Here is a 26,870-nt window from a genome sequence, read left to right on the forward strand (position 1 = left end):
CACACCCCAGCCTCCACACACACCCGTCTTCATTCACATTAATTTATACTGTACAAACGCTACCCGCCGAAATAACAGTAAATCCTGTTCCCCCTTTAATTTATAGCTCTGTCCAATATTGCTGGCACTGACTTACTATTAGGGCCTATAGAATTCTGTGGCCCCAAATAGATTATGAAGCCCCAGTGAGGGGAGAACAAACGGACGGTTGGTCGGTCGCTGGTGTTGTTGTTGTTGTTTGGTGACACAGACAGGAGGGGACAGGGTAGTGTGTGTGTTGTAAGAGTGTGTTTGTTGGTGTGGTAAGTGTGTGTCTATGTTTGTGTGTGTGTGTTGTAAGTGTGTGTTTGTTGGTGTAGTAAGTGTGTGTCTATGTTTGTGTGTGTGTGTGTTTTAAGTGTGTGTTTGTTGGTGTGGTAAGTGTGTGTCTATGTTTGTGTGTGTGTGTTGTAAGTGTGTGTTTGTTGGTGTGGTAAGTGTATATGTGTTTGTAGCTCAGTTGGTAGAGCATGGCTCTGGGAGCACCAGGGTTGTGGGATCGATTCCCACAGGGGACCAGTATTAGAACGTATACACTCACTACTGTGAGTCGCTCTGAATAAGAGTCTGCTGAAATGTAAATGTGTGTGTTTCCTGGTGGTAATGTGTGTTTTTCATGGTGTAAAACTGGCAGGGCTGGTTGTCCCGTGGGACCATGCCGAGCTATTAATAGGCTGGCGGTGACAGCAAGACTTTGATCTGCTTGAGAGAGAAGCACTTTAAGAGAAGAGATGCCATGTGATCTATATATAAAACATATGACACAGGCCATCACAGTAATGACAGAGGTTCCACCTCCATTGCAGGCAGAGGATATGTTGAACAAAATCTATTTGTCTTCACTCTCATCTCTCAGTGTCCCTCATTCATTTTGACACTGTGGCCAATGCAAGCGTACAAGTCCTGCATGGCTTACCATTTGTAATGCACATTCAGGGTTTTCAGTGTGCTTGAAATACACCTGTGGGACTCTTTTAGTGTTATTGTCTGCCATTTCAATCTCAATTTAACCCAGAGTGTTTTAAGTGCATCGTTTTCCTTTTTCATACGGGATGCGCCGGCCATATCCTGCCCACTGGGCTTCGATCACACACCACCACTAACTCTGGGGGGAATGCTGCCTTGTGATGAAGGGGGAACATTAACACATGTTAATTACACTTTAAGGGATGACGTCGTCTCGTTTATTTGAGTCCCGGCGATGACTTAAATGTCGTTAATGAGACAGGGATTAGGTTGATTGCAGCGAACCATAATTGGTATTAACACAATCCATTTTGGGGTTTTAGTGATCACTCATCCACAGGAAGGGACTAAGAATCAGGGAGGAAGACTGAATGCATTTGACAATGAGAATCTATAATAGTGATAATGTTTTACCAGCCTCAACATACTTCTGATAATAATTGATTGAATTCATATAGGGCTTCTTACTAAATACCTTTAGTTTGGAATAACACAATGTTTGCCAAATGAGGACGTTTTTTCAAAACTTGAGATCACATATTTGAGATCACACACCAGAAACATTTCTCTCTTGACCTTTCCATTTGTTCTCTTTTATCCCCACCTTCCTTTATCTAAACCATCCTATTTGGACAAAGATATCTAAATGTCAATGAGCATCAACTCTAGTGTGAAACCTGTGTCTCTTTTTCCTGTCCCGTAGGCTCTGACTTCCTGTGTAACAACCACATCATCCCAGTGAAGAATGAGGAGGGCATGGTCATGATGTTCATCCTCAACTTTGACTACATCCTAGAGGAGGACAGCAGTGACTCTCTGGAGGGACTCAACCACACGTCTCCTGCCAAAGCTGAACCAAGTGAGTAACCTGTCAACGCCTAGGCTTTAGCTCAGTCGGCTAAAACCCTACATTCAAATGAAACTTTACCAGAAAAGGGACTGAATGTCTCTGTCACTCTACACGCAGTGTAGTGGCTGTACAGGAGTAACACAGTAGTATATCCGAAGGAAAACTAAACAATGGAATGGAACTTTACTCTTTCAAGTCTTTCAAGTTCCCTTAATGAGTACAGTTTCATACCGTTTCCCCTTGGCTAGTTTAAAGCCAGGTGCTGAAGTGAATATGCTAAAAGACATTATGAAAACTAACCCTGATTCAGATCCTACCCATGCCAGATTACGGAGATGTGATTTATAGATCGGCAGGTAAGGGTGCTCTCGAGCGGCTAGATGTTCTTTACCGTACGGCCATCAGATTTGCCACCAATGCTCCTTATAGGAGCACTCTATACTCTTCTGTAAACTGGTCATCTCTGCATACCCGCCGCAAGACCCACTGGTTAATGTTTATTTATAAAACCCTCTTAGGCCTCACTCCTCCCTATCTGAGATATCTACTGCAGCACTCATCCTCCACATACAACACCTGTTCTGCCAGTCACATTCTGTTAAAGGTCCCCAAAGCACACACATCCCTGGGTCGCTCCTCTTTTCAGTTCACTGTAGCTAGCGGCTGCAACGAGCTGCAACAAACAATCAAACTTTCACGCCCTGACCTTAGAGATCTGTTTTATTTCTCTATTTGGTTAGGTCAGGGTGTGATGTGGGGTGGGCATTCTATGTTTTGTTTTCTATGTTTCTTTGTTTCTATGTTCTGGCCGGGTATGGTTCTCAATCAGGGACAGCTGTCTTATTCAATTATTCAAATAAAAAGAAAATGCACGTTCACCACGCTGCGCTTTGGTCTACTTCTTATGACACCCGTGACAGAACTACCCTCCACAAAAGGACCAAGCAGCTTGGTAAAAAGGAGGACTGGACATGGGATGACATTCTGGACAGCAAAGGATCCTGGACATGGGAGGAGATCCTGGCCGGAAGGGATCGCCTTCCATGGGAACAGGTGGAAGCAGCCAGGAAGGCGGAGGCAGCTGGTAAAGGGGCTCTTCGTTACGAGGGAACACAGCTAGCAAGGAAGCCCGAGGGGCAGACCCCCCAAAAAAAAAAAATTTGGACAAAGTGTTGGAAACCTGAGCCAACTCCCCGTGCTTACCGTGGCGAGCGTCGTACTGGTCAGGCACCGTGTTATGCGGTGGAGCGCACGGTGTCTCCAGTGCGCGTTCACAGCCCGGTGCGCTACCTTCCAGCTCCCCGAATCGGCCTGGCTAGAGTGGGCATACAGCCAGGTCGGAGGGTGCCGGCTCAGCGCATATGGCTCTACGGCCCAGGATATCCTGCGCCGGCTCTGCGCACTGTGTCTCCGGTACGTCTGCACAGCCCAGTGCGTGCTGTGCCTGCGCTCGGCACATGCCGGGCCAAAGTCACCATCCAGCCAGGACAGGTTGTGCAGGCTCTACGCTCGAGACCTCCAGTGCGCCTCCACGGCCCAGTGTATCCTGTGCCCGCTCCCAGAGTCAGGCCTCCTGTGTGTCTCTCCAGTCCAGTGATCCATGGCAAGAAGCCTCCAGTGATGATCCATGGCACAAAGCCTTCAGTGATGATCCATGGCACGAAGCCTTCAGTGATGACCCATAGCACGAAGCCTCCAGTGATGATCATTGGCACGGATCCTCCAGTGGTGATCCATGGCAAGAAGCCTCCAGTGATGACCCATGGCAGGAAGCCTCCAGTGATGATCCATGGCACGAAGCCTCCAGTGATAATCCATGGCACGAAGCATCCAGTGATGATCCATGGCAAGAAGACTCCAGTGATGATCCATGCCACGAAGCCTCCAGTGATGATCCATGGCAATAAGCCTCCAGGGATGATCCATGGCACGAAGCCTCCAGTGATGATCCATGGCACGAAGCCTCCAGTGATTATCCATGGCAGGAAGCCTCCAGTGATAATCCATGGCACGAAGCCTCCAGTGATGAACCATGACAAGAAACCTCCAGTGATGATCCATGGCACGAAGCCTCCTCTGATGATCCATGGCACGAAGCCTCGAGTGATGATCCATGGCACAAAGCCTCCAGTGATGATCTATGGCACGAAGCCTCCAGTGAGGAGTCCTGGCACGAAGCCTCCAGCGACGTCCTTCAGTCCGGAGCCTCCAGTCCGGGGCCCGCAACGAGAGTGCCCAGTCCAGGGCCCGCAACGAGGGTGCCCAGTCCGGGGCCCGCAACGAGGGTGCCCAATCCGGGGCCCACAGCGAGGGTCCCCAGTCCGGGGTCGGCGACGAGGGTCCCCACACCAGAGGCGCCACCAAAGCGGGGTGAGCCAGAGGTGGAGCGGGGTCTACGTCCCGCACCAGAGCCACCACCGCGGATAGATTCCCACCCGGACCCTCCCCTATAGGTTCAGGTTTTGCGGCCGGAGTCTGCACCCTTGGGGGGGGGGTACTGTCACGCCCTGGCCTTAGAGATCTGTTTTATTTCTCTATTTGGTTAGGTTAGAGTGTGATGTGGGGTGGGCATTCTATGTTTTGTTTTCTATGTTTCTTTGTTTCTTTGTTTCTATGTTCTGGCCGGGTATGGTTCTTAATCAGGGACAGCTGTCTATCGTTGTCTCTGATTGGGAATCATACTTAGGTAGCCCTTTTTTCCTCCTTTGATTGTGGGTAGTTGACTCTTGTTAGTGGCACTATACCCCTGTAAGCTTCACGGTCATTTTGTATTGTTTATTGTTTTTGTTGGCGACATTATTCAAATAAAAAGAAAATGTACGCTCACCAAATGTACGCTTTGGTCTACTTATTACGACGCCCGTGACACAAACTGGACAGTTTTACCTCAATTTCTTCTTTCTTGATGTCATGTTGTGTTGCTACCATGCTGTGTTGTCGTGTGTTGCTGCCATGCTATATTGTTGTCTATGTCTCTCTTTATGTAGTGCTGGGTTGTCTCTCTTGGCGTGATGTGTGTTTTGTCCTTTATTTTTATTATATATTTATTTATTTATTAATCCCAGCCCCCGTCCACGCAGGAGGCCTTTTGCCTTTTCGTAGGTCATCATTGTAAATAAGAATTTGTTCTTAACTGACTTGCCTAGTTAAATATAGGTTAAATAAATAAAAATTGAAAGTGTTGGCAATGTTTAATACATGGGGAATTCCCTTTGGTTGTGGGGATACCTTGGTATTTGTAATACTGTTACATGCTGACCACACCGGCCACGTTGTGCATGTGAGCGTTGCAAAATAAATGTGCACATACATGTTATTCAATCATTTCATCCACACCGCTCGTGTTATTCAATCATTTCATCCACACCGCTCGTGTTATTCAATCATTTCATCCACACCGCTCGTGTTATTCAATCATTTCATCCACACCGCTCGTGTTATTCAATCATTTCATCCACACCGCTCGTGTTATTCAATCATTTCATCCACACCGCTCGTGTTATTCAATCATTTCATCCACACCGCTCGTGTTATTCAATCATTTCATCCACACCGCTCGTGTTATTCAATCATTTCATCCACACCGCTCGTGTTATTCAATCATTTCATCCACACCGCTCGTGTTATTCAATCATTTCATCCACACCGCTCGTGTTATTCAATCATTTCATCCACACCGCTCGTGTTATTCAATCATTTCATCCACACCGCTCGTGTGCGTAAACGAGCGTCTGCGTAGCCAAGCGCTAAAATACAACTTGGATCTATTTGAGATGCTTTGCATGCTGCAAGTCCGTTCCTTATTGGATATTAGGAAGGTACAAACCCACGTGGGTGCTTGAAAGACAAACACAGAGAGATGAATCAAAGATAACTAACTAACAACCTTTCCCTTTTTATCTATGGATTAATCGTCGGAGTAGAGAAACACAACTTTGTATGTCTCCGTGTCAAAATTCTTCAAAGAACCAGCAAAAAAAAAAGTCCATATGCCTGTCAGGTAAAATAATAACCCAATGTTCATATGCAACAGCAACTAGCTAAATGTTTTGACATGGCCCCAAATGAATATAGTTGGTTTACAGTTTTCATATTTTAACCGACGTGTTATGAACGTGTCTGGTGTAGATTAACAAAATCAAATGTCCGGTTTGTATGAAAGACACTTGGCCTTTGTTTTTTGTCATCCCCAGATCTACAGTAGTCCCATCATGTGTTCACCGCTCACTCGACCTTGTGAACTACTGTACACCCACAGTTATTCCTCGGCTTGGCAGGGCTGTCTCTCTCTAATGCTTCCCAGTGGTGCTGTACTTGCTCTCATTGCTTCCTCTTCAGGCATTGACATGTAAAATGGCCCCCACAGACCCAGGGAGAGGTCATTCCTTAGATCAGAGTAATTGGAGGCCCTTACAGGCTTTAGTGCTTTATAGAGAGAGAGAGAGAGAGAGAGAGAGAGAGAGAGAGAGTGTGTGTGTGTGTGTGTGTGTGTGTGTGTGTGTGTGTGTGTGTGTGTGTGTGTGTGTGTGTGTGTGTGTGTGTGTGTGTGTGTGTGTGTGTGTGTGTGTGTGTGTGTGTGTGTGTGTGTGTGTGTGTGTGTGTGTGTGTGTGTGTGTGTGTGTGTGTGTGTGTGTGTGTGTGTGTGTGTGTGTGTGTGTGTGTGTGTGTGTGTGTGTGTGTGTGTGTGTGTGTGTGTGTGTGTGTGTGTGTGTGTGTGTGTGTGTGTGTGTGTGTGTGTGTGTGTGTGTGTGTGTTTCTATAATCGTATTTGCGTAGTGGCATACAGTTGAGCAGACAGGTTTTTAGGATTTCCACACATGGAGAATTTGTTTTAGCAGCCTTTATAAAAGTGCATTTCATGCAGATCTACATAATTTACATGACATTAGCAGAACACTTTTTATCACACACCTCACTATTCAGGTATTGTAGGATGCAATTTTGGAACTTCAATCATTTTTTTCATATCTATAATTTTGTTTATTATTATTATTATTATTGTACATCGTTTTTATTATAGTAGGCCTATTTATTAATCTAAACCAGTTCTATAAATATGCTAAATATGTTTTGTTTCATTCTGTTGAAACATTTTCTTTGGATAAATTAAGTTTGATCTGTCTTTTTAAATGTATGCTCCGTATTTAGCTTAAGAGCCTTTTGTAAAATATATATTGCTTTAATTTGTTGGTTACGGAAGGCACTAGGTTTTCTTTGAAAATGCTGCAATATAGCCTGTTCAATAATGTTTGTGGTTTAAACCAGTTCACAAGGTTTTTGGTTCATTCCGTTGAGTCATTTCTTTGGCCAAATTAAGTTCCAACTGTATGATGTGCTTGCCGCGATATAATATCCTGCTCGTCTTTTCCCTATAAACGATGGCCTGACTTACTGCACTTTTGATATTACCTTAAAGTTTAGAAACTTTTGGGAAGGTTTGGTGTGGTGTGGCTATTAGCTTATTATACTGTAGGCCTAAGACATGAAGGCAGTGTGCACCGGCTGACTGACTGGTGTCATAGCATGCCCCCTCCATCTTTCTCTCTCTCTCTCTCTCTCTCTCTCTCTCTCCTTTATATATATTTTTGTAATATTAATATAATTTATTTTTTATTTTACTTCACCTTTATTTAACCAGGTAGGCTAGTTGAGAACAAGTTGTCATTACAAAAACATCATACAGTGGACACCTAAGCCAATAGGCCTATGCATGCCCCTGATGCATGTAGTGCTCAAATCTGTGACAGCTGAACCGTGAAGTTGACAATTATTGTATTTAGGAAAGTAAAAACCAATTACACAATAGGTTATAAAGTTTTGCACATGTGACACATCAGAACACAAGGAATAGTGTTTTTGTCATGTGTTATAGACTGTTTTTAGGGACATGTAAATGTAGCTCATTTGACCAAAATCCCTTGTTTATTGATGGTGCTGGCTACGTGGGTGGATGTCCTAATCGGTTACGCAACCATTGCAAATGATTGACCGGTAAATGTATCAAATGTCCGATAAATTCAAATCTTCCCAGATTTTCCTAACGGAAGCCCTGATATACAGTGCCTTCGGAAAGTATTCAGAACCCTTGACTTTTTCCACATTTTGTAAGGTTACAGGCTTATTCTAAAATATATATATTTTAAACGTCCCTCATCAAGCTACACACAATACCCCATAATGACAAAGCGAAAACAGGTTTTAGACATTTTTGCTCATTTCGGAATAAAAAAAAAAAAGAAATATCACATTTACATAAGTATTCAGACCCTTTACTCAGTACTTTGTTGAAGCACCTTTGGCAGTGATTACATCCTCGAGTCGTCTTGGGTAGGATGCTACAAACTTGGCACACCTGTATTTGGGGAGTTTCTCTCATTCTTCTCTGCAGATCCTCTCGAGCTCTGTCAGGTTGGATGGGGAGCGTTGCTGCACAGCTATTTTCAGGTCTCTCCAGATATGTTCGATCGGGTTCAAGTCCGGGCTCTGACTGGGGCACTTAAGGACATTCTGAAACTTCATCCCAGTCTGACGTCCTGAGCACTCTGGAGCATTAAAGATCTCTCTGTGCTTTGCTCTGTTCATTTTGCCTCAATCCTGACTAGTCTCCCAGTCCTTGCTTCTGATAAACATCCCCATAGCATAATGCTGCCACCACCATCATGCTTCACCGTAGGGATGGTGCCAGGTTTCCTCCAGACGTGAGGCTTGGTATTCAGGTCAAAGAGTCTAAAAACCTGTTTTTGCTTTGTCATTATGGGGTATTGTGTTTAGATTTTTAATTATTTAAAAAATATATATACATTTTAAAATAAGGCTGTAATGTAACAAAATGTAGAAAAAGTCAAGGTGCCAAAGGCACTGTTTCCAATTATAAAGATTAAGCATTGGCTACTCATCTGTGATGGCCTATGCGCTCGTACCAATTTCTCAGATAAGCTACTTTGAAAAATAGTGCTGTTTGCTCAGAATCACTTAATTGTTGAAAATGTTTTTTTTTGTTAGCTTCAGATTAGTCTTCTCTTTTCAGCAGTAGGCATTTGCTTTCAAATTTTGAAATTAAGTATTTTGACATTTGCAAAAGGCTAATTTACAGCTGCAACCAACCATAGAAATATAATCCATAGATGGCAGTTCCCATTCAAGTCAGGACTGGCAGCCATTGCTTGTGTACCCATTAGTTTAACAGTCAAGTGCCAGGGTAAGAGGTTCCAAAATCCTTCAAAGGAGGATTTTGGCCACAACGCAACAAGCTGTTCTTTATTTGGCACACGTGCAGCTCAAATTGCAGCCTCCCCAACTGTAAGTGCTTGTGATAAAAAGTAATCCCCAGCTATTTGTTAGACACTATTGACCCTCTGTAGCTCTGTTATGCTCTCTAGTATTTTGATTTCTTTTATGTATGTCGGTTCAGACAGGAGAAATATAATTTTGGAGAAAAAATATTTTTTATATCGGCTGTTCTTATAAGGGTCTCACTCCCAGTTCCTCAAAAGCACCTCTGCCAAAAGTGTGGGGCGGGTAATCCCATAATTGAACGGAGCATGAAAACAACGATTCAGGCCTAAAAAACATGAATTTCTAAACAGCTCGGCAGTGTGAATGATGCTGTCAGACTGATTCATTTACAAGGTGGAGTCTTGCTCTGCTCACCTACCTTGGCTCTCTCCTTCTCTAAAAGCCTCTTTTAACTGGTACAGGGAAATTATCGTTTTCGCACTTTGGCGATTTAGGTTGGAACATTTAGCCCTTGCACATTTCAGGACATCATTTTTTCCTCATTCTTCCAGAAGAATTGTTCCTTTTCTTCTGTTAGCAGATAGATGGTGGTCATGACTCATAGCGGTCCCTGCATAATTAAAGACCACAATTAGACCTGGTCCAATACAGAATTCTGTTACGCATCACCCTCTGTGGTTTAGGGCAAAAACCGGATGCAATGGAAAGAGAGCCTGTGATACATCTTCCGCTTTCGTAAGTTAACAAGGGAACGCTCCATCTTAACTCCTCCCCATTTACTGGATTGGTTCAGCAGTGCAGAAAAGAACCTCCTCCGACAGTCATTTTTTTCTTGACCTGCCAGAAAGAAAGAAAAGCAGTTCAGGCGTTTCTTTGACACCTGCTTACGTCGGGTTAGCCATGCAGAAATGCTCCTACGTGAACATTGATTAAGCCCCATGCACACAAATGACGTAAGGGCTCAGCGAGGGAGTCAGATAGAGAATGATGCTGTGGCCTTAGCTTGACTTAGGGAGTGCTCGGCCATGCATTAGGTGCTGCTGCTACAGTTTATATTGCTGCTTTGTGGCGTGTTGGTCAACCATAGTCTAATTTCACACCCCGTCTTAGTCGATTTTCTCTTTGTTTTGATCAGGGTTGCTGGAAATGGTGCTTGGTGTGGACCCAATAATGGCATTGATGGTTGGATGGTTTGAGAGCCAATAGAATGTATTGCCGGTGGTCAGTCGTGTCTCTTTGGCTTTGTGTCGTAAGGGTGGAGATGTCAAGGAAATGTTTCCATTACTTGTTGAGAGGAGTGAAGGTACAGGGGCGGTCATTCAATGTTATGGGCATATCCATGTGATGTTGAAGTACTATTCATTCACCTCTGGGGTGCTTCTGACGACATTGACAAAAAGGTTATTGGTGGAGATATATTTTTATTGAACCTTTATTTAACTAGGCAAGTCAGTTAAGAACAAATTCTTATTTTCAATGACAGCCTAGGAACAGTGGGTTAACTGCCTTGTTCAGTGGCAGAACAACATATTTTTACCTTGTCAGCTCAGGGATTCGATCTTGCCACATTTTGGTTACTAGTCCAACACTCTAACCACTAGGCTACCTGACACCCTCTCACCTGTGTTGAGGATCAGTGTGGGGGATGTGTTGTTACCTACCCTTACCCGGCCCGTCAGGAAGTCCAGGATCCAGTTGTAGATGGAGGTGTTTAGTCTCAGGTTCCTTAGCTTAGGGATGAGCTATGTGGGCACTATGGTGTTGAACGCTGAGCTGTAGTCAATGAATAGCATTCTCACATAGGTGTTCCTTTTGTCCAGGTGTGAAAGGGCAGTATGGAGTGCAATAGAGATTGCGTCATTAAAGGATATTTTGGGGCGATATGCAAATTGTGGTGGGTCTAGGGTTTCTGGGATAATGGCGTTGATGTGAGTCATTACCACCCTTTAAAAGGACATGGCTACAGACGTGAGTGCTGCGGGTCGGTAATCATTTAGGCAGGTTACCTTGCTGTTCTTGGGCACAGGGACTATGGTGGTCTGCTTGAAACATGTAGGTATTGCAGACTCGGTCAGGGACAGGTTGAAAATGTTAGTGAAGACTCTTGCCAGTTGCCGCATGCTCAGAGTACACATCCTAGTAATCCATCTGGCCCTGCAGCCTTGTGAATGTTGACCTGTTTAAAGGTTTTACTCGCATCGGCTACAGAGAGCGTGTTCACACAGTCGCCCGGAACAACTGGTGTTCTCATGCATGCTTCTGTGTTGCTTGCCTTGAAGCGCACATAGAAGCCATTTAGCTCATCATTTAGCTCATCGTCTCGCGGCTGTGCTTCCCTTTGTAGTCCGACTAGCGTCGGAGCCGGTGTAGTAGGATTCAATCTTAATCCTGTATGGACGCTTTGCCTGTTCGATGGTTTGTCAGAGGGCATAGCGGGATTTCTTATAAGCGTCCGGGTTAGCTCAGTGGAAACAAAATATAAAATATAGTCGATGCATAAGTATTCAGCCCCTTTGTTCAGGCAAGCCTAAATAAAATTCTGCTTAACAAATCACATAAAATGTGTACGAACTCACTCTGTGTGAAATAATAGGGTTTGACATGATTTTGAAATGACTAACCCTTCCTCTGTCCCCCATACTGTACATACACCATCTGTAAAATCCCTACGTCAAGTATTGCATTTCAAGCACAGATTCAACTACAAAGACTGAGTTGCAAGACAGGAATAAGACCGCTCAGGGATGTTTACCATGAGGCCATTGGTGATTTTAAAACCGACACCGAGTTCAATGGCTTTGATGGGAGGAAACTGAGGATGGATCAACGTTGTAGTGACTCCACAATAATGACTTAAATGAGTGAAAAAAATAACACAAATATACACAATTTGAATATTCCAAAACATGCATCTTGTATGCAACAAGGCACTAAAGTAAGACAGCATGGCAAAGGAATACACTTTTAGGCTTAAATACAAAGCCTTATGTTTGTAACAAATCCAACACAACACATCACTGAGTAATTCCTATCTAATTTTCAAGCATGGTGGTGGCTGAATATTGGTATGGGTATGCTTTACATCGGCAAATACTGGGGAGTTTTTCAGGATAAAAAGAAACGAATAGGGCTAAGCACAAGCAAAGTCCAAGAGCAAAACCTGCTTCAGACGGCTGTACACCAGAGACTGGGAGAGGAATTCATCTTACAGCAGAACAATAACCTACAACACAAGGCCTACACTGTCTTGCTTACCAAGAAGACAATGAATGTTCCCAAGTGGCCAGACAGTTTTTTACTCAAATCTGCTTGAAATACTATGTCAAGACTTGGAAATAGCTGTCTATCTTGACAGAGATTGAAGAATTTTGAAAATAATAGTAGGCAAATATTGCACAATCCAGGTGTGAAGCTCTTAGAGACTTACCCAATAAGACTCACAGCTGTAATCAATGCCAAAGATGTTATAACATGTATGGACTCAGGGAGATGAGTACTTATGTTTAATTTATAACGTTTTTATTAGTCCCCCAAAAAATCGAATTTGTCTTCCACTTTGACATTACAGAGTATTTTGTATAGATTGTTGACCAAAAATGTAATCCATTTGAATCCCACTTTGTAACACAATAAAATGTGACGAAACCCAAGGGGTCTGAAATCCAAGGGGCAGTGTACATCCTCCAAAAGGAGAGGCTGTATGGAAATCAGAATGAGTGCACTAAGCACCTAAACTGCACGGCTGGATATCCACTTTAAACCATCCATCTTCAGCAGAATCACAGCTTGAGGGAGAAGATCAATTTTTTTAATGCTTTCTATTCTGCCTCGGTGAGGATTGGAACCATATCTCTAGATATCCCTCTCTCTTTTTACTTCATCCAAATTATTATTTCATTATAAAGTCACCATTTCACTTCAGGACTGGGGGATCTGAGCTCCATTTAATATTCAATGCAAATATTATGACTAGCTGGTATCATAGCAACGGGGGATGGTGTTTGTGCATGCACTGGCTGCTGTGCAGTGTTATCTGTGTGTGTTTGCAGAGAGAGTGCCATGCTACCTGCCTGTAGTTCTACTGCAGTGGGCTAAATCAGGGTCACACAGAGTGATTCTTGTTAGTCTTAAACAAATCTACTTTGAAACAAAAGTATACACCTCACACACATGGTTATGGTTTTAAATAAAAGAAGACCAAATCAAACCAACTCAAATATTCTTGGTCACATACACGTGTTTAACAGATGTTATAGCGAAATGCTTATATTTCTAGCTCCAACAGTGCAGTAATATCTAACAATTTGACAGCAATACACACAATGCACACACATCTAAGTAAAGGAATGGAATTGAGAATATATAAATATTTGCACGAGCAATGTCAGAGTGGCATAGACTAAGATACAGTAGAATATAATAAAATACAGTATATACAGTTGAAGTTAGAAGTTTACATACACCTAAGCCAAATAGATTTAAACTCAGTTTTTCATCATTCCTGACATTTAATCCAATTACAAATACCCTGTTTTAGGTCAGTTAGGATCACCACTTTATTTTAAGAATGTGAAATGTAGTAGTAGTAGTAGTAGAGAGAATGATTTATTTCAGCTTTTATTTCTTTCATCACATTCCCAGTTTACATACACTCAATTAGTATTTGGTAGCATTGCCTTTAAATTGTTTAACTTGGGTCAAACATTTTGGGGTAGCCTTCCACAAGCTTCCCACAATAAGTTGGGTGAATTTTGGCCCATTCCTCCTGAAAGAGCTGGTGTAACTGAGTCAGGTTTGTAGGCCTCCAGTTCTGCCCACACATTTTCTGTAGGATTGAGGTCAGGGCTTTGTGATGGCCACTAAAATACCTTGACTTTGCTGTCCTTAAGCCATTTTTCCATAGCTTTGGAAGTATTATTGGGGTCATTGTCCATTTGGAAGACCCATTTGCGACCCAGCTTTAACCAAGCTTTAACTTCCTGACTGATGTCTTGAGATGTTGCTTCAATATATCCACATAAATTTCCTTTCCTCATGATGCCATCTGTTTTGTGAAGTGCACCAGTCCCTCCTGCAGCAAAGCACCCACACAACATGATGCTGCCACCCCAGTGCTTCATGGTTGAGATGGTGTTCCTCAGCTTGCAAGCATCCCCCTTTTTCCTCCACATAATGATGGTCATTATGGCCAAACAGTTATATTTTTGTTTCATCAGACCAGAGGCCATTTCTCCAAAAAGTACGATCTTTGTCCCCCATGTGCAGTTGCAAACCGTAGTCTGGCTTTTTTATGGCGGTTTAGGAGCGGTGGCTTCTTCCTTGCTGAGCGGCCTTTCATGTTATGATGATATAGGACTCGTTTTACTGTGGATAAATATACTTTGTACCTGTTTCCTCCAGCATCTTCACAAGGTCCTTTGCTGTTGTTCTGGGATTGATTTGCACTTTTCACACCAAAGTACTTCATCTCTAGGAGACAGAACGTGTCTCCTTCCTGAGCGGTAAGACAGCTGCGTGGTCCCATGGTATTTATACTTGCGTAATATTGTTTGTACAGATGAACATGGTACCTTCAGGCTTTTGGAAATTGCTCCCAAGAATGAACCAGACTTGTGGAGGTCTACTATTTTTTTCTGAGGTCCTGGCTGATGTCTTTTGATTTTCCCATGATGTCAAGCAAAGAGGCACTGAGTTTGAAGTTAGACCTTGAAATACATCCACAGGTACACCCCCAATTGACTGAAATTATGTCAATTAGCCTATCAGAAGCTTCTAAAGTCATGACATAATTTCCTTGAATTTTCCAAGCTGTTTAAAGGCACAGTCAACTTAGTTTATGTAAACTTCTGACCCACTGGAATTGTGATACAGTGGATTATAAGTGAAATAATATGTCTGTAAAAAATTGTTGGAAAACTTTGTGTCATGCACAAAGTAGATGTCCTAACCGACTTGCCAAAACTATAGTTTGTTAACAAGAAATTTGTGGAGTGGTTGAAAAACAAGTTTTAATGACTCCAACATAAGTGTATGTAAACTTCCAACTTCAACTGTACATATGAGATGAGTAATGCAAAATGTAAACATAATGTAAACATTATTAAAGTGACTAGTGTTCCATTATTAAAGTGGCCAGTGATTTCAAGTTTATGTATATAGGGCAGCAGCCTCTAATGTGCCTGTGATGGCAATTTAACAGTCTGATGGCCTTGAGATAGTAGCTGTTTTTCAGTCTCTCGGTCACAGCTTGATGCACCTGTACTGACCTTGCCTTCTGGATAATAGCGGGGTGAACAAGCAGTAGCTCAGGTGGTTCTTGTCCTTGATGATCATTTTGCCATTCCTGTGACATTGGGTGCTGTAGGTGTCCTGGAGGGCAGGTAGTTTGCCCCTGGTGATGTGTTGGACAGACCACACTTCCCTCTGGAGAGCCCTGCGGTTGCGGGCGGTGCAGTTGCCGTACCAGGCGGTGATACAGCCCGATAGGATGCTCTCAATTGTGCATCTGCAAAAGTTTGTGAGGGTTTTAGGTACTTAGACAAATTTCTTCAGCCTCCTGAGGTTGAAGAGGAGCTGATGCGCCTTCTTCACCACATTGTCTGTCAATGATGTGTACGCCAAGGAACTTGAAGTTTACCACCTTCTCCACTGTGGTCCCGTCGATGTGGATAGGGGGGTGCTCCCTCTGCTGTTTCTTGAAGTCCACGATCAGCTCCTTTGTTTTGTTGATGTAGAGAGAGAGGTTATTTTCCTGGCACCACACTCCCAGGGCCTTCACCTCCTCCCTGTAGGCTGTCTCATCATTGTTGGTAATCAGGCCTACTACCGTTGTGTCATCTGCAAACTTGATGATTGAGTTGGAAGCGTGCATGGCCACATAGTCATGGGTGAACAGGGAGTACAGGAGGGGGCTGAGCACGCACCCTTGTGGGGCCCCAGATTTGAGGATCAGAGAAGTAGAGGTGTTGTTTCCTATCTTCACCACCTGGGGCGGCCCATCAGGAAGTCCATGACCCAGTTGCACAGGGCGGGGTACAGACCCAGGACCTAAAGCTTAATGATGAGCTTGGAGGCTACTATGGTGTTGAATGCTGAGCTATAGTCAATGAACAACATTCTTACATAGGTATTCCTCTTGTCCAGATGGGATAGGGCAGTGTGCAGTGCGATGGTGATTGCATTGTCTGTGGATCTATTGGGGCGGTAAGCAAATTGAAGTGGGTCTAGGATGTCAGGTAAGGCAGAGGTGATATGATCCTTGGCTAGTCTCTCAAAGTACTTCATGATGAAATGAGTGCTATGGGGCGATAGTCATTTAGTTCAGTTACCTTTGCTTTCTTGCACCTGTACCGTGTCAGATATAGAGTTGAAATGTATTACATTTTGAGTTTGCATCCCAATATTACACATCACAGAAGACTGAAAAATAACAAAACTGTTTGACATAGAAACACCAGATTTTCGGCTGTTTAAAAAAAATAATGTTTACGAGTTATGAAATTATGAAAAATATTAATAACATTTCGCCCATGAGGCCACTAAAGGGCCATTTGGTCATTTGACTGCAGGAAAGGGCTACAGTGGAACTCAGCACGGCAAGGAGCATCATTCCTAGTGTCACCTTTAAAAATGATAACAGGCCAATGTATATATTCTTTTGCCACAAATACATTGGCATATTAATTCGGCATGCTTAATTTTCTATCCAATTAAGGGATTCTTAGCCTGTAGGTTTTTATCCTTTTGAAATTGTGTGTGTGTGTGTGTGGGGGGGGCATAAAGTGGATATGCTTATGGTGAGGTAGATGTGTTGTTTTTCCTATATTTCCATTCATATATTGATTATGCAATTCTTCATTCATTTATTTGATAGGGACAGATACAATTAAACCATTGACAAATGAAAAATAATAAGAACCAGATGCACTGAAATATGTGTTGATTTTTATTGGAATCTAGTTGGTGTGTAAAAGTAACACCTTCAAAGTAAGTGACCCAAGTGTACACATGACAGTGTCGAAAACTGGTGTTCTACTCCTCGTCATGAGTGTCAGCAAAGAAAAACGAGCCATGGGCACAACAAAAGAACGCCTGCTGAACATTGTCAATCATCTCTCTGCTATTCCCCACACTGCCTTTAACAATTCAACCTCTGAAATGCCATGTAGCAGGCACGTTAGCTCACTATTTTCTTTTTCATACTTTATGCTTGTTTTTTTGTATTCGCTTTTAGATTTATAGAGAAAAGCAATACTTCATCAGGAAAATTACTTTTGGAAGTTGTGTTATTTTATGAAATTCTTCACTTATGTTTTCAGTTTTTAATAGAAAATGTACTGTTTTGATTACAGAAATAAAGACGTCAATGTCTCCAGCAGTATATAGGTTGTCCATTTTCCCTTTTTCCATTACTCAGCTTCTGTAAGGGTGCTTGGATGAGGCTGAGAAGACCACTGGGAAAAACATGGGATTTTAGTTCCAGAAAAGAATGCTTCACTAGACTCAATGGCCCTTAGCTGGCACGATCTGGCATCATCAATGTATGTACTATACGTTCTGTTGCCATGGTGCGTTGTCGTGTTCACATACAGTACGACACATGTACTGTAACATGTTAACTGTGTGCACAGACTAATGATGGCATGTTTCTACAGACTAGGAGGAGAAAACACGCATGCCTCATAGTTCTGACTGGGATTGTAGTTTCAAACACGAGCGTGCGTGTATGTGTGTGTGCGTGCACCTGTGCATGTTTGTGTGTATAGCCACTGTATATCTGTGTATTTGTTAGGTCACCCCAGGAACATGTTATACATTTGAAATGAGATCTTCTGACAAGGTCCCCAATGTCCTTGAACGCAAGATGCCTCCACTTCAGACTTCCTAGAAACTGTACTCATAACGCATTGACAGATTCATTAGTAACATCATTTGGACAAAGATGATCTCTTTCTCCAAGGCTATTAATCAATCATCGGAAACCAGTTGTAATTTTATATTTTATGGGACTCTAATATATATATGGCGGTTGCTTTATTTCGTCAAACGTCTGAATAATTGAAGGAAGCTGAAGATGGAAGCTAGGCCGTTGGGATAAGAGGCATTTGTTTTGATCTTGCTGCTCTTTTTGAAATAACTGTTGGCTAGCTCCTTTTGAACAATATTGGTACTCACTGCTTGATATCTGGGGAGTGAGCTGGAAACTGAGGATTAGCATGAGCTACAGAGCATCCCTCCAGTTCGCCATATTCCCCTACTTGTTTCTACCTAGTCATGATCAAATGAAGAATTCCTCCGCAATGAATGAAGTCATCACGAACCACTCTGAAAAGCGCAGAGTTTTGTAAAAATGATTTCTCTTATCACTGTTGAAAAATTGTACTCTCTCTATCTCTTTCTCTCTCTCCAGGGAAAGGTAGATTGTTTTGTTTCCGGCTCCCAGCCTTACACCTCCTGGGCATCAGTAAGCAGTCCCTCCCTCAGCAAGACCCTGACGCCGTCATAATCGACTCGCCCCACCGCAGTGAAGAGTCGGTGGCCACCCGCGACTTCCAGTCACTGCCCACCCGGGAGAGCTGCAGCCCCTCCTACGCCAACAACACGCGGGCCCTCATTGGCCCCAGCCACTGTTCCACCCCTGTGTCAGGACCCCTGGACCACTCGTCCCCCAAGGGGCCCTTCTGGGACAGGCTGGTTCCTCAAGCGGTTCCCCAGGCCCAGCCCCAGACTGTGGGCCCTCTGGCCCCCTCCATCCCAGGCCTGACCCCCACCGCGTCCAGGGAGAGTGTGTGTAGTATCCGGAGGGCCTCCTCTGCTCAGGACATGGAGGGTTTTGGCTCATACTCCAAGATGGCCTTCAGGGACCGACATGCAAGTGAAGGTATGTAAGATAATACCACCTCCATGGTCGGAAATGCTTGTCTCCCCCATCCGCCTCACCCTGACATGTTATGCTATATTAAATCAATTTGGCCTTGCTGTTCTTACACAGTAGATTTGGTCCCAATCCCAACCATTGTTATCATGTGTTACCAATCAAAGCTGACCTTGGATCAGTGAATGAGGGTAGCTCCCCCAGCTCAACTGTACCTACCTAGTCATCAGGCAATGCCACATCTATCCTGACTCCTGAATTACCACATCTATCCTGACTCCTGAATTACCACATCTATCCTGACTCCTGAATTACCACATCTATCCTGACTCCTGAATTACCACATCTATCCTGACTCCTGAATTACCACATCTATCCTGACTCCTGAATTACCACATCTATCCTGACTCCTGAATTACCACATCTATCCTGACTTCTGAATTACCACATCTATCCTGACTCCTGAATTACCACATCTATCCTGACTCCTGAATTACCACATCTATCCTGACTCCTGAATTACCACATCTATCCTGACTCCTGAATTACCACATCTATCCTGACTTCTGAATTACCACATCTATCCTGATTCCTGAATTACCACATCTATCCTGACTCCTGAATTACCACATCTATACTGACTCCTGAATCACCACATCTATCCTGACTCCTGCATCACAGATCACCTTTCCACCCACAGTCAACAAGAGGGGTACAGTACAGCCTCAGAATCTCCCTGTCTCTGTACCCAGCTAATATTTCTATCCCTCCCTACACCATTGTATCTGCATTTCTCATTCAAAGGGCCCCTGCGGCTGACACTGTAATACATCTACTTCATGATAATGAATGGTGTGACGGCGATAGGGCTTTTATGTGGGTCGTCTCTCATCACTAGCTAGCTACGTACAGATCTGGAATCTCCTCTCACTCCTCCACCTTACTCCCATCCCACTCTCTCTCCCTCAACACTATCCAATCGCAGACAATGGTCGTAATATCAAAGGTAACAACCCCACGTTCCTTGAACATAGCATGGATATGGAATATATGGCCTGAACTGCTTTCTGCATGGATTTTTCCATTCAACAACAACATAAGCCTGTGTTGAATGCTAATGCATGGAAACCATGTGTTTGATACCATTCCATTTGCACCATTCCAGACATTATTATGAGCTGTCCTCCCTTAAGCAGCCTCCACTGAATTCTACGTCAATGGAATGTTATCAAATATCCGAGAGCCTTTTAACCTCCAGAAATAAATGAAATGACTGTACTTTCCTCTGAAATCAATCTCTTTACGAGCCTAAAAGTGCATTCTGGATCAATACCCACCAGAGGAGGCTGGTGGGAGGAGCTGTAGAAGGACGGGCTCATTGTAATGGCTGGAATGGAATAAATGGAACGGAGTCAGACATGGTTTCCATATGTTTGATGTGTTTGATACTGTTCCAATATTCCATTTACAATGAGCCCTTCCTCCTATAGCGCCTCCCACCAGCCTCCACTGATACCTACTCCATTTGGAGGAGCATCTGATAAATGTTATCCGCTATCATTTGTATTCTTAACTTTAGACATTATGTCTCTGATTTCCAGGATATTTTTCATTACCATAACATAGTGGCCAGATTTGTTTAACCTAAAATCACTCTGACACTGCTAAAATGAATGTAACATGACACTCAGGAAGTGCCAGCAGAATTATCCTGACCTTCTCTCTGAGGTCACTTCCTCTTTACGCTGCTCTCTACCTCCCTCCCTCTCTCTCTCCTGATTCGCTAGTGTCTCGGTCCTGGATGGCTGGGGGTATGGCTTGAGCTTTTCCTATATGTCTGTAATGCACACATACTGTACCGTACAATGCTGCTGTAGCATGAATTCAAGCTGTGCATGTCTTTTGTGTGTGTAAGTATCACTCACTGTAGTCTCAACACTCGTTTGTGAAAATGGGAGAATGAGTCATCCCTCCATCTTCTCCTTTTGGATCAGCAGTTGACACATTCCCTCTCTTATCCATATTGCCCACAGTAGTTACTATGTGTGACAGTGTGTGTGTTGTTCAACATGGTGAGGTATTATGGCACTGTTGTACTGTATTTTCACATAGTAACATAGAGCATTTGTGGATGTATGAATCATGAAAGCCATATCCATATGGTGTCATTGAGTCAAAACCTTGACTGAGATATAAGTATATAAGTATACATTTCCTTTGTTCGTGGACATAATTATTTCACTAAAATTGTTCATTACACCAAGTTTGTCATTTCTACAGCTGTTGAATAGAAGGTAACAGGATCAAGCAGAGGGTTAGGGTGGATCTGCTTGACTGTTGTATTTCTACTGTTGTCCTGTGGTTGTTCACTTGTCTTGTGACAGCAATTGAGTTCACTCAAGAGCAAAAAAAAAGTTCCATACTCACACTCCCACGTATAACAAATAGACACAGCAGCCTATTGACACACCTACCACATGAACTGCACTTGAGGTCCCCTTTTTAAACCATTAGCATACCGTCAAACTCTCAAGCTGTGTCAGGCACTACCTTGCTAGCCTAGCCTAGCATCACCGCACTAGCCTACCATAGCATTGCCGCTCTAGCCTAGCATCACAGCGCTAGCCATTTCCAAACCTCTCTCTCCATTAAATTCTCCTCCAGGACCCTTCAACCAGATCAAATCCAGTCTTCTAGGCTCCACGTCTGACTCTCACCTCAACAGATACAGCACCATTAACAAGATCCCCCTCATCACGCTCAACTTCTCAGAGGCCAACAACGACAAGAAGTGCCCCTCCCCTCCGTCCTCCGAGAAAGCCATCATCGCCCCAAAGGTCAAGGACCGAACGCACAACGTCACCGATAAGGTCACACAGGTAAGAGGTAATGAAAGGCCCTGTGCTTTGTGCTCAGTAGCGTTGGTGCTCACTGACATAAGCCAAGATGTTGCCATTCTATAGAATAGGTTCCATACAGAGGACATGTATTTTCTGTGTGTTTGTTCTGTACATACAGTTACAGATGTATAGTGTGCTGTAGCTGGATGTACTATTACCTCATTGAATAATCACATGAATAGTCATGTGCCCCAATGTTATACAGTAGAGAGCGGTAATTATCCCCTGCCCCACACACACACAGAACACACACACACGGAACACCACCAGGTCAGAACACAGTGTCTGTACACACTGCTCTGTTGTTACTGTCTGACGTTACCTAATTCATTGAAACTCAAGCGGCTTGTTTTAATAAGTAAACCGGTGAAGGTGTATATCACCCGTGGGGGGGGGGATCAGGACAGATTCTCTTACCAGGGCTCAGGGATACACTCTAGTTACACACAGGTTAGAGGTCATCCTCACCATCCTGTCTGCCTGCCTCCAGGCCTGCCTGCCTGCCTGCCTGCCTGCCTGCCTGCCTGTCTGTCTGTCTGTCTGTCTGTCTGTCTGTCTGTCTGTCTGTCTGTCTGTCTGTCTGTCTTTCTTCCCCGTGGTGAGTGTGTGTGCGCAGTACACTGACGCCTCCTTGTGTGGGTCCCTTTGGGGGAAGAGGGAAACCAGGCTGCCTGTATGTACTCCTGCCTTCGTGCTTGTTTGTCTGTGTGTCTGGGTGTGTCACTATGGCAGAGCTGGTTGACCTTTAAGATCTGTCAGATTCTATTAGATTCTTATTCTATTACAGAATATTGGATGACAGTCATTCATATTCCATACACCCAGTTCAATGTAACATCGATAGGTTTAGCCTACTACATAATACTGTACCCATCATAAGGTTGCTACAACCTAGCCTATGAATTAAAGTTTACAACGTGCATAGGTGCACAGGCCGAGGGAATTTTGAGCAGTCAAGGTGAGAGGCAGTGACACATTCAATACCGCCTTGCACACTCTTGCCTACAGCTAGCTAATGTAGGGTGTAATCATAAGTCCAACAATTGCAAATCAAATCAAATTTATTTATATAGCCCTTCATACATCAGCTGATATCTCAAAGTGCTGTACAGAAACCCAGCCTAAAACCCCAAACAGCAAGCAATGCAGGTGTAGAAGCACGGTGGCTAGGAAAAACTCCCTAGAAAGGCCAAAACCTAGGAAGAAACCTAGAGACGAACCAGGCTATGTGGGGTGGCCAGTCCTCTTCTGGCTGTGCCGGGTGGAGATTATAACAGAACATGGCCAAGATGTTCAAATGTTCATAAATGACCAGCATGGTCGAATAATAATAAGGCAGAACAGTTGAAACTGGAGCAGCAGCACGGCCAGGTAGACTGGGGACAGCAAGGAGTCGTCATGTCAGGTAGTCCTGGGGCATGGTCCTAGGGCTCAGGTCCTCCGAGAGAGAGAGAGAGAGAGAGAGAGAAAGCGAGAATTAGAGAACGCACACTTAGATTCACACAGGACACCGAATAGGACAGGAGAGGTACTCCAGATATAACAAACTGACCCCAGCCCCCCGACACATTAACTACTGCAGCATAAATACTGGAGGCTGAGACAAATTAGATATTCTATTGGACAAATTCAGGTATGTTTATCCCCATTTTGTTACGTTTGCGAAATGTTTTTCAACAGAATCGGTGGAATGAATACACACCTGATCACACGCAAACAGTTCACTTTCATAGCAGCCCACATAATAACATCATGATCACTTCGCTCGTTGTAGATGTAATTCCTTCTCAAAACTATGTGTACAACACATTAGCTGTCTGTGACCAGGCGAAAAAGCCTTTCCAAGCCAAACCTTAATACAATGACCGCTTACCTCTACACACAGCCTACATTGTTGTCACATCATAGTTAACTAGAACTAACACGTTAGTAAACTCGCTACAATAATGCTGTACAGTGTACAGTTTATCAGTTACACTGGCAAGCCACGGTGGCAATACATTAATAAAACCAAAGCTTACCTTGACTTGGAAGAGTTCCAGTGTTGGATAGCTATAGCCAGCTAGGTGTCATAGCATCCCTCTCTGTTTGAGCCAGGTGTTTGAGTAGGCTAAACTAGCTAGCTGCATTTGCTAGCTAAGTGAAAGCAAATGTTTAAAAAAATACAACCAAATATCTCTCTCTCTCTCTTGCTTCTCCTTAATATTGGAAGAAATGAACTTGTTCAACTATGGTCTTTCTCTCTTTAAGACAACTACTCACAACATTTTATACACTGCAGTGCTAGCTCGCTGTAGCTTCTGCTTTCAGTACTAGATTCATTCTCTGATCCTCTGATAGGGAGGACAGCAAGTCAGTTCATGTTGCAAGAGCTCTGATAGGTTGGAGGACGTCCTCTGGAAGTTGTCATAATTACTGTGTTAGTCTATGGAAGGGGGTGAGAACCAAGAGCCTCCTAGGTTTTGTATTGAAGTCAATGTACCAAGAGGAGGACAGAAGCTAGTTGCATTCTGGCATTCACCAAAGTGCTACCCTACAGAGTGCTGCTGAGGCTACTGTAGACCTTCATTGCAAAACAGTGTGTTTTAATCAATTATTTGGTGACGTGTGTGTGTGTGTGTGTGTGTCATACATCTCAATAGTGGGTTGCAGCTTGTATTTTCCAACCGGATCTAAGTATTTGTTGCGATTATTTATATAGTTCAGGGATGGGATACTCCAATCCTCAGGGGGCCAGAGTAGTGTCACACCTTTCCTCCATCCCTAGCAAACACAGCTGATTCAACTAATGTCATTCTAAACTGAAGATCATGATTAGTTGACTATTGGAGTCAGGTGTGTTAGCTGGGGCTGGGGCAAAAGTGTAACACCAATCAGGCCCCCAAGGAATGGAGTTGCCATCCCTGATATAGTTCATATTGGATATACCTACTGCAGTGGAACATTGTTGTTATACAGCAGGCCTATGTCAGATAGAGTTACAGTTGATTATCTAGACTCATAACAGACTCTTGTTTCTCTTTCCTGGTTGTACGTTTGGTTAGCAACCATCTGCTGCTTACTATTGAACAGATTACATTGAACATGTTTTTTCCTTTTCACCATCTCATTCTGTCATTTGATCAAACTAGACAGTTGCTTGTTTCTTTAGTATTTTATTTATTTCTCTGACTGTGAGGCCCTGAGCTGCTGTTCCCTGTTCCTCCCCTGTTGTCTGAATGTGACGCCCTGAGCTCCGGTTCCCTGTTTGTCCCCTGTTGTCTGGATGTGACATCCCGAGCTCCTGTTCCCTGTTCCCTTGTTGTCTGGCTGTGAGGCTCACACTGTTCCAGGCGATGTCTGGAGACCAAGTCTCTCCAGAGTTTGTGTAAAGAGACGTGCTCTAGGCTGCAAAATAAACACCGAACTCGACACAGAACTCAACCAGGCTAAACAGATGGATGATTGACATGAGTCTGTGCTGTAGATTGATAAGCGGCATCAATGCATGTTGACGCTCTGTATAAAACAACACGTTGGATACTTAAATGTTCGCTCCATGAGGTTTTATTTCTCCAGGTTTTGATGGCTTTGCTTCAGTTTTACCAGTTGTTATGTCATGGCTTTGCTTCAGTTTTACCAGTTGTTATGTCATGGCTTCGCTTCAGTTTTACCAGTTGTTATGTCATGGCTTCGCTTCAGTTTTGCCCATTTTTATTTATTGTCAACGATACATGTTGTGGGTCACATGACAAAACAGCACTGGCCAAGACACGAAATGACACTCCAGTATTCTAAATACTCCAACAATACAAACAAATAACGTGAGAGGGTGAAATGAACAGACCACTCATTTGCATACCGTTATTCCAGATGAGAGAGTTCCTTTGAATCCACACTAGGTGCATCAAATGATTATGTCTGAATAATTTATTTAGTAACAGATCAGGGGGAACGACGTGCTCAACTGAGCTCTCATTCTGCAAATTGACTCCTCCCTGGGCTTGCCAGCAGGCTCAAAGACAGTTTATCTATGTAATCGTATGGCTCAAATTAGATGTTGCCACTAACCACAGATATCGGATCAGATCACCCAACCCAAAATGGATTAACAGGATCATATAGGCCTAGAAACATCTGACATTGAATCAGAGATTAGGTACTCCTTTTACCAACTCCTTACGAATGCAGCAGCCCAGTAGGCCACATCGACTAATCTATCCACATGGTATGTGATTCTGCCTGATTTAGGTGGTATGTCATCAAGAGTCACAAAACAGCACGTTCGTTCAAAAAGAGGTTTCTCGTGACAATCACTGCCTTTTGCTTCTTTTCCACTTTGAGCAAAGGGCAGTTTGATGAAATAAATAAAACTGCCGGTAGCCTACTTACCAAAACTTTTAATGAAGATAACTACTGTAGCTGGACATGAATAATGAAAAGCTTTTTTCTCTCTCTGCCCTTTATTTGGTGATTTGCTTTAAAGGGTGTGATATAGTGGAGGGTTGTTCTATTGACCTGTAATCACACAGGGGAGGGGACAGAAGACATCTAATAACCAATTTCATTATAATCACTTAAGCCCGCCGCCCTTCATCCCACTCAAACACAGGGGTTGCCGAGGCGATCCCTGCCAGGGTGCGACTAGGAGTAGGCCTAGATGATGGAGGAAATAATTGGAAATAATTACTTGAATGGACCATCATGGAGCCTCGACTTGAATGGGGATTCCCATTCTAGTAATTCTAGTTCTATGGTGAAGCCGGCCAAAATGGAGCCCTAATTCCATTTCCAAGGCTCTATTTCAGCTCGCGCTTCTCTCCATCTACAATAATTACTTCTCTGCCCTTGGGTGAAGCACTTTACCTTTCTCTCTCCTCCTCTCCCTCCCTCTCGCCACAGTGATAATCAGCCATGAGAAGCAGAGACAGAAATGTCTTCCCTGGCATTGAAGTGTCAAGCTGCAGAATGAATGACTATATCCCACAACGATAATCACCTTAGTGTCATTGAGACTACTATCTGC

General features: G+C 43.5%; 1 protein-coding gene across 1 annotated transcript in view; it reads left to right on the forward strand.

The window, feature by feature from the left end:
- Positions 1–26,870, forward strand: part of LOC112253751 (potassium voltage-gated channel subfamily H member 7-like) — a 71,083-nt gene that overhangs the window by 17,572 nt on the left and 26,641 nt on the right. The window contains exons 3-6 of the mRNA XM_042323967.1: positions 1,709–1,864; positions 18,501–18,971; positions 19,951–19,971; positions 21,630–21,844. Coding sequence (XP_042179901.1) covers positions 1,709–1,864; positions 18,501–18,971; positions 19,951–19,971; positions 21,630–21,844 — 863 coding nt within the window. The remainder of the gene's footprint in view (positions 1–1,708; positions 1,865–18,500; positions 18,972–19,950; positions 19,972–21,629; positions 21,845–26,870) is intronic.

The sequence above is a fragment of the Oncorhynchus tshawytscha genome, linkage group LG07 (assembly GCF_018296145.1).
Source record: "Oncorhynchus tshawytscha isolate Ot180627B linkage group LG07, Otsh_v2.0, whole genome shotgun sequence".
NCBI lineage: Eukaryota > Metazoa > Chordata > Actinopteri > Salmoniformes > Salmonidae > Oncorhynchus > Oncorhynchus tshawytscha.